This window comes from Sinocyclocheilus anshuiensis, unplaced genomic scaffold (assembly GCF_001515605.1).
Source record: "Sinocyclocheilus anshuiensis isolate Anshui unplaced genomic scaffold, SAMN03320099.WGS_v1.1 scaffold2233, whole genome shotgun sequence".
In the NCBI taxonomy this organism is placed as follows: Eukaryota; Metazoa; Chordata; class Actinopteri; order Cypriniformes; family Cyprinidae; genus Sinocyclocheilus; species Sinocyclocheilus anshuiensis.
Genome location: NW_015551120.1, coordinates 65,253 through 74,527, shown reverse-complemented (window position 1 = coordinate 74,527; position 9,275 = coordinate 65,253). Strand labels below are relative to the sequence as shown.

At 36.2% G+C, this 9,275-nt stretch overlaps 1 protein-coding gene across 1 annotated transcript in view; it reads right to left on the bottom strand.

Annotated features, from left to right (window-relative positions):
• Positions 1–2,070: 2,070 nt before the first annotated feature.
• Positions 2,071–9,275, bottom strand: part of LOC107663074 (insulin-like growth factor-binding protein 2-A) — a 17,610-nt gene continuing 10,405 nt past the window's right edge. Inside the window, exons 2-4 of the mRNA XM_016453226.1 lie at positions 5,760–5,929; positions 4,843–4,983; positions 2,071–2,820 (exon numbers count right to left, since the gene is read on the bottom strand). Coding sequence (XP_016308712.1) covers positions 2,662–2,820; positions 4,843–4,983; positions 5,760–5,929 — 470 coding nt within the window. The 3' untranslated portion in view covers positions 2,071–2,661. The remainder of the gene's footprint in view (positions 2,821–4,842; positions 4,984–5,759; positions 5,930–9,275) is intronic.

Below are 9,275 nucleotides of genomic sequence, written 5' to 3'. Positions count from 1 at the left end.
CCCTATATATATATATATATATATATATACAGTATATATACTGTATATATTTAAGGTTTAGGTAATGTGTTTGTTCTGCCTTCATGAATGATTTGAAGACACCTATGACTTTTGTCACTTGGAAAAAAAACAAAGCTGCAAATAATACCTGGAAATACTTCTTTATTCGTGTACACGTAAAACATCGGGTCCAAAATACCAAGTGACAATGACACCTAACAGAAAGTAAATCACAATGTTAAGTTAAAATAGTTAGTGAATGGCTCTCTTTATTAAATCTATTGAACATCTTCATTGACTTTTTATGCAGCATTATAATTATGTTTTCGCTTCCTTTGTGTGACCACCAGATGTCAGTAGTTACATGCAATTGGAACGGAACATCAACTGCATTAGTACAAACTACGTATTCCTAGTACTAAAAATGTTTTTAATACTCCTGATGCATTAAAGGTACAATATGTCGCCGCTCGCCGCTAGAGGGCGCGTATTCAAAACAAACAAAGAAACAAAGGCGTAGTTTGATGACATGAGTGTGGAGTCATGGGAGCTGTCATCTTCATCACCACAGCCGACGCACTCCAACGGGACTCAGGCAGAAATCATGTTCATGGATGAGCTAATGTATTAAAGATTTATTAAAGGGGTCATCGGATGCCCATTTCCCCCAAGTTGATATGATTCTTTAGGGTCTTAATGAAAAGTCTATAACATACTTTGGTTAAAATTTCTCAATGGTAGTGTAAAAAACACCCTATTTACCTTGTCAAAATCAGCTCTGTTCATATCAAGACATTTCCTTGCATGCTGCTTTAAATGCTAATGAGCTCTGCTCACCCCGCCCCTCTCTTCGGTGGGGTGAAGAGCAGACTGTAAACTTTAGCCGCATTTAGCTGTGAAACTTGCTAACTAGCAGCACATTATTAGGAAAGGCTATTTGCAAAGATTCATAAAAAAACCCTTATACTCGCTTCATCTGCAGGTGAAGCTGGATCACCAATGATTTGCATGAACATAGACACATTAAGGTAGATCGGGGAATCATTCCCTTCAAAAACGAAAGGAACGTTATTCCTCTGCATCTTCAGCGGCTCAGATGTCGGGAGTAAATGAAGACTGCTATGTTCATTATTACATCCAACAACAAAACACCTCAATCGCTTAATCTGAGACATTCTTGTCATTCTTGTTTCGACCCCTGCACTGGGGTCGAAACAATGGCGGACAGCTCACAGCTCACCCAGGGCGGGTCTAAGGTAAGACGGCCTTGTCAATCAGCTATAGTGGGAGGGGCCTGTGCAGAACTACGTCATTCTGACAGGACTCTCAGAACACCCTGATTTGAGAAAGGGGATTTTAAAATAGGGATTTTTTTTAAAAACACAGTGGATTTTTACCATTATAGGGTGGATGTGTACACACACTTCCAACACACATTTATGTTCAAACAACATGTAAAGTGAATTTTGAATCCGATGACCTCTTTAACATCGTAGTATGAAGCAGAGTGAGGCAGAAAGCCATCGAAGCGAAACGAGGCCGCTGAAGCAATTGCTAATGAGAAACAAGAGTGACACATGGCTCGAATGCCACACTTTAGCACTTCCGCTCCTTCCGGTCGTGCGCATGTGGGGTAAAGCAGCGCTGTTTTATCATACTAGATACATTTGAAAGTTCTGTTATAGTGCTACTCTGTGCAGTCGTCACCTGTCTAATAAAACGCACAACATAATAAAGCGTCTTTGGTGTTTCCATGTTTTCTACAAACAAAACCTTAAGTCGAGGATGTATGACATCATTGGCAGGCGACACAATGACACTATGGACACGGTCTGTGTCACTAGTTAAAATTGCTTATTTCTCTGGATTTAAACATTCATCGAAACATTTGGGATAATGTAAGTAAACAAGTAAGCAAAATATATAACACTGTTCTAGTGGTTTTTGGATATTTTAATAAAAAAATCTTACATATTGTACCTTTAACAGAAGATTAAATGAACAACTTTTGTTAGCATACATTATTATTATTATTTTGTTTTTTTGGTTTTTTAAACCAAAAGATTTTAAGACCTCATAAGCAGTCCAATATAATTTATTTCTGTAAATCATTCAAGGTATAAGGCACTAGCTCATCGACTTACAGTGTAGTGCTTCAGTGTTTGTCACACTGAGTGTTAGGAACACTGTCCTATCCAATAAAAACCATTACCATATAATTTCCTGCACAATATGAGAGGGGGCAACCTATAAAAGAAGTGTATTGAAACAAATAGCACCAGTAACATCATGAGAGAAATACAATGTATATATCATGATTAGCACTAGATACATGTGAAAGTATTAAAGATAAGTTTACAATTCTAGACATTTTCCTACAGAAAAGTAGTAGTACAAGCCTGCTAATATCAGTCCTCTGGTCATATGTCATCACTTAGCTTGGATTTAATGAGTACTATAAGCTCAGTTATATCAGTACTTTTACTGTAACAATACTGTTTCAAACCATCTCAAACCTAGAAGCGCAAACATGTATAAACACACAAGTTGTATAGGTAGCTTGTTTAGAGAGTGTAAAACACTGACTCCTTTAGGGGCATGGGTGTGAGATTGTAGGCTTGAAGGTCAAGATGGGGAGGGATGAGAAGGTTCAGGACATCATTAGTTTTCAGGCTCCACAGAGGGATCCATCTCTAGGGCATCAAGGTACTGGCTGCAGTTGGGATCACCCCTTATCAGTGGAGAGTTGAGGATGGGTCTTCCTGTGTGTGGATTCACACACCAGCATTCACCACGATGTCCATTCACTGACATCTTACACTGAAACACACACAATAGTCAAAATAAGTTTTTAGAACTAAAATTAACATTTTAAAGATTTGTACAACTTTAAGAAGTACTTTAACTTTAATCGACAGTATTTGTAGCAGAATGTTGATTACCAACATATTTTTAAAAAGTATTTTCTTTTAAAAAGCTCATACAATGAATGGGAATACTAAAATACTGAAGATGTGTAACATGTTTTGTTGATGTAAATAATATGCATATTACCATGATTTTAATGAGGAAAATATTGCTTTCTTATATATATATATACAGTATATATCAGTGGCGAGCGGTGACTTTTTTAACCGGGTATGCTGAATGATAAGAAACCCCCATCGACTTTTAGGACACTCAAAGGGGATCACAGTGAACAAATAGCTAAGAATCACCGTGGCAGGTGTCGATTTAAAAGTATGCACATTGCCTACCTTATTTGTAAATGAAATTCATCTCCAATCCTTCTTCTATCGTTTCAAGTTTATCGTAGTTTAACGTAGTTACGTTACGGGATTCCCGCGGTCTATATGTCTCTGCAGATTCTGCTAAATTATTTTTTTATTCCCAGTGAATAGGAGTTAAAACTCCCACCCGATTGACACTACTCCAATAACAGACCATGCAAAATACCAAAAAATATTTCAAATATTGCAAAGTAACGTTGCAACATTGCAAACAATAATAAAATCAGAGAAGGACTTTGAATTAATGAATGAATGACTGAATGACATTACCATATTCCTTTAATATTCCTTTAAGATATCTATTTGTTTGTATTCCTGTAAAGTTAAAAGTAAAACATGGCATTAGTAATGCCAAGATCATGGGTTTAATTTCAGAATGCATAAAATGATAAGATTTATGCCTTAAATGTATTATAAGTCACTTTGATTAAAAGTTTCTGGTAAATGCATACATTTAAATGGTTTCTATTGATGAGCAGGATAAATTCTCCACATTAAATGAATCAAATGTGGTGTGACAATAAATAAAGGATCATGAGATGAGAGATGAGAGAGATGAGATGTGAGATGAGATGAGAGGAGAGGAGAGGAGAGGAGAGATATGAGATGAGAGATATGAGATGAGATGAGATGAGAGAGATGAGATGAGATGAGATGAGAGAGATGAGATGAGATGAGATGAGAGAGATGAGATGAGATGAGATGAGAGAGATGAGATGAGATGAGATGAGAGAGATGAGATGAGATGAGATGAGAGAGATGAGATGAGATGAGATGAGAGAGATGAGATGAGATGAGATGAGAGAGATGAGATGAGATGAGATGAGAGAGATGAGATGAGATGAGATGAGAGAGATGAGATGAGATGAGATGAGAGAGATGAGATGAGATGAGATGAGAGAGATGAGATGAGATGAGATGAGAGAGATGAGATGAGATGAGATGAGAGAGATGAGATGAGATGAGATGAGAGAGATGAGATGAGATGAGATGAGATGAGATGAGATGAGATGAGATGGAGATGGAGATGGAGATGAGATGAGATGGAGATGAGAAGGAGATGGGAGAAATGAGATAGGGAGAAGGAGGGATGAACTGTCACCGGAGTGAGGTAAGCAGAGCTAGGCTGACAAGATTAAATAAAACAATTAGATAAATAAGCTCATCCCGATTTGTTTGGAGGATTATTAAATTGATATTAATGTAAAAGTAACTCTTTCTTTCTTTCTTTCTTTCTTTCTGTTTTTAATCTTTGCAAGGTTATAGTAAATGATCCTGCCATGTGATAAATTAATTTTAAAGGGGTATAAATATGCCATGTAGTCTCAATTAATATTAGCTGTTAAAAGCTGCCTGCACTGTATTATTTAATATTAAATACTTATTAAAGAATTACCACAGTGCTTATTAAAATAGGTTTACATCGATTATAGGAAGTCACCCTGTGAAACATGTAAACTTTCCAAAAATTATTTAATGTCTGCCCAGATATGGCAAATCTACAAAAATGTGTTGCTTTGAACTTTTTGCTGCTGAATGGGGAATTAAATACCTGTTTTAGGTTGTACTGCCCCCTCTTGTCACAGTTGGGTATGTGCAGGGAATAAAGGTCCTCCAGGGGGCCCCTGTTATCTCTGAAGGGTATTTTTACAATCCTTTCCAGCGCCTGGTCAAGCTCCTGCTGACACTGGCTCTAAAATATATAAAATACATGTGTGAATGTAAATGGTGGTCAGATTGCTATGTTCTTAATGTTGTCATATTTGCCATTTACCAAATCCCCCCTAGCAGGCAACAATGACAACAGAATGACATTAAGTTAAACACAAGTTAAAGGAGGGGGTGGGTTACAAAGCAGCATGCAGTGGAAGCAGCCAAGCATGCTACTGAAGCTGCATTTAAGAAAGGCACACTGTTTGAGATTTGCCAATGAGTGCATCGGAATCGGATCAGTTGATAAGGGCTGGGTTGAATTTTTTTAATCAGCTGATGTCAGCTGATAGCGATCTTGACTACGAGGCCTACCTGAACTAATGCAGAATGCTTGATTTGTGGGTATTTATTTAAGGTAAAAGGACCTGAGAGTACAACCTGCAAAGCATTTGTTGTGTGTACGGAGCCTGAAAAAAAAATGCTTTGCATGTTACTGTGCATTTGAAGTCTGCAGACTGATCACTGTATTGTGGTCAAGGCCCAGATAAATAAGCTCCAGAGACAATTATTAATCATAGGCCAATTGGAACAATGTGTTTTGTCTGGGTTTGGAATAGCTATGGAAGATTTAGACTTTACATACAGCTTACAACATTAGAATGCATAAATGAGTTATATACAAAAAAATATACACTGTAGGCAAAATGTAAACTTGTCTCTGCAATTCAACGTGAGCAATTCCACACAAAGACACTCAAACATCAGAGAGAAGATTAAAACAATTTTATTGATTTTATTTTTATTTGAATCACCTACCTGTTTGGCATACGGCGCTTTAGGATCCTCAACTTTATTGTACTTCATCTTGGTCTTCAGCTGCTGACGGTGTTGATGGACAGCACTCTCCTTCCATAGATTGTCTTTGGTGGGCTTCCTTATGGGAGGAACCTTAGTCAGACCAATGTCCAAAGAGTCCTGCACCTCACCTGATGATAGGACACAAAACATTTTAAAATTTGTCAAAAAGTGATCTTATTATGCTTACCTTTTATTCATGATTATTAGTATAACAGGTTATTCATACATATATATTCACCCACTAGTATTCATAGTTTTCACGTAATGTCACACTCTTGTAGGAACGTCCACCTGGAGAGCATGTTAATCATTTTTCACATCAAGTGTTTTAGAATGTCCCGCTGTTTTTAGTGATTGAAATACTGCGACAGGTGCTATATATGGATCCCAACGGCCCAAAACTTGCAGGTTTGTTTGTTTGTTTTTTACATTTGCTAATTGATTGATGAATCTGCATTTTCAAATTGTTATATATGTGCTGCTCACCTTGGATTTGTTTGTGTTTTTTCATGTCTGTTTTACAATTATGCTCCTCTAGCAAACCAAATGTGTGCTGTTGTTGTTGTTGTTTAATTCAACCAAACATAACAGGCCCAGCTATGAAATCAGAAGCAATGATTTGAGTCTCTTTATCATAATGTGGTATATTTTGTGAAAGTATTCACTTAAATTTGTAAATGTGGATTAGGTTACACATTTCTGGATCATGAATATATTTATATTGAGAATTATACTGACTCCATATAGTCTCTCTCTTCATCTAGCATTGCTCTCTCTCTCTCTCTCTCTCTCCCTCTCTCTCTCTCTCTCTCTCTCTCTCTCTCTTTATCTAGTAACTGCATAGAAACAGCCTTGTGTGAGTCTTTTGAACTGGTCTTTAGAATGTTTTGCAGAATTATTGAGTCTGGGTCATTGAAGTACTGAAAATTATGTCAGATAAATGAATGTCAGCTAGACATAGAGTGTGCAATAATTTTTAAATGGTCATTTATTCCTTACACAATCACCTTACTAAAAGTAACCAATTCAAAGCGTTTAAACAGTCAGAGTTTAAAGCTTCTTAGACATCTGGGAGGTGTTTCAGCATTCATGAAACAGAAATCTGAACTAAGGCACAAAATGCATGGTTAAAATTGAATATACCACAGAAATAAATAGCGAGACTGAACAGCAGGTAATAACAAAAACACTCTTAATTTTCCACTTGTCAACACTTCTTAAGAGCTTGCTGCTTAACCTCAGTGGTGATCTCTTTGAAGCTAGTATCTCAGCAGGTTCTACAGAAGTGGAATAACATCAGGTGAACAGTAAGAAAGAGATGGGCTTTTCCCTTCCAGAGGTGAAGGATTCCTGCTTTCCCTGAAAAACACAGCCTGTTTTGGCATAAAGGAGGATAACCCCACCAAGCAAAGCGGCACTAGAGTCCTGCACATGGTGTCCTTTCTTATCTAAACACTGAAGATTAGTGTACTCTCCCATCCACTTGCAGAGCCGGTGCGTCTGGATGATGGAGCAAAATTACAATTTTTAATATATAGTAGCACTTCACAATAAGGTTTGTCAACTTTATTTAAAATGAACTAACAATGAATAATGCTTAAGTTATTTTTAACATTTACTAAAAAGTTTTTCAAATTGAAGTTTAATGACATTAATACAAATTAATAAAGGCTATAACACATTGTTCATTGTTGGTTTATGTTAGCTAGTGCAGTAACTGATGAAACATTATTGTAAAGTTTAAATATATAGAATACTTTCCGTACCCACTGTATATATATATATATATATATTATCTTTAAATATTTATTTTTTTATGCTTATATTTTAATACTCAGTTGAACCATCTTCTCTTTGAGTCATGTCTAGAAACCATGAAACATAATTTTTGTATCACACTGCCGAAATGTTCAAATATTTATTTGAGGACATACTAAGAACAACTTTAATCAAGCCCAGTGAATCTATGTTCAAAAGTCTTATCTTCATGTTTTCTGTGTATTTGTTTTCACAAGCCACCCTTAATAAGCTGCAGTGGACTTTTTGGATGTCTCCACAAGTTCCCCAAGTACAATCATTCAATGGAAAGTGGAAGGAACTGTTTAAATCTGCATATGTTTTCCAAGTCCTTCAGGAAATAAAAGGGGGAGGGATGCATCCACGAAGGATGGCAATTCTTAAAATAATCCACATGGAGGGCCAATCATCACTGTCCAGCAGGAAAGAGAAGAACACACAACTAATTTGATTCATTTTTACAACAGGGGGGCTGGTTGTTAAGTTGTTTCCATTACCTTTACATCTACCATGAGAATATAACTGCAGGATGCTCAAAATGCATGCTGGTTTGAATGAGTAAAGAACTTACAGTGCTGGAAGGGATGCCAAGTTGTTGGCGTAGGGTCATGCCAACAAGCTTAATCACTACCATCTTATCTGGCATCATCCAATGCAAACTCTGCACTGGAACTCTGGCATGGTGGTCAGCACTGATGGTACATGGGAACTACGAGCTCCTTGCCTTAATAAAAAATTCTCCTCTCCATCTGTTTGGGATAAAAAAATCTCTGTTCTACTGTCCACTGAAGGGATGGCAGTGAAAACCATAAGATAGAGATCTGTTCCACTAAGTCAATATCCTATATACTTTCTTTTTTTCTTTCCCAGTGAAAGAAGAGCAGATAAATATATTTCAATTGTTTCTAAGTCCTCATTAGTAAGCAGATTGGGCAGGTTTATACACAACGGTTATGACATAAAAGTTTCCTCAATTGACAATTTAAATCTTTATCAGGATTGCTATCGTAAGATGATGACAAGCCCTGAACCTGTCAGAACTTGTGCCATGCTACAGGAGAAGTCGGACATATTCTATATAATGATATATAATTTGATCATATAATGCATCTGATCCTGTGTTAACCAACATTATTAAAGTTTAGCATTTTCAAATGAGTTGTATTTATATTAAATTATTTGTTTTATTTTTTAGATTTCAGGCAGCTTTGATTTAAGTTTTTGTATTGTTTTTAGTTTGAGTAATTATAGTTTAGTAATTAACAGAACACTTCCTAAACCATTATATTTAAGCAGACTGTTTAGTAGCCTACATTTACAGCAAGAAGAAACACTTGAATATTTGCAGTTTACTTAGATTCAGTATACTTGTGCATAATAACATTAAGAAATAAGATTTCCTTCACTTGCTGTGTTGCCTTTTTTCCTTTTCAGCACAGTAATGGATTTAATTGAGTGATGAAGGTCCATGTAAAGCTTCACAATTCAGTTTCCAAACCCTACAATGCAAATGCAAAAAGCAGAAAATTGAAACCAGACTTGTATTTTTCTTGTTTTTTCGTAATATCATCAATGAATATTTGCCATTTTCTCCTCATTTTTCATTTTTACTTTTGCTCAATCTTGACTTCAGAATCAATTATAAGAATAAATTAAATCTAACCGATTTTCAATCAT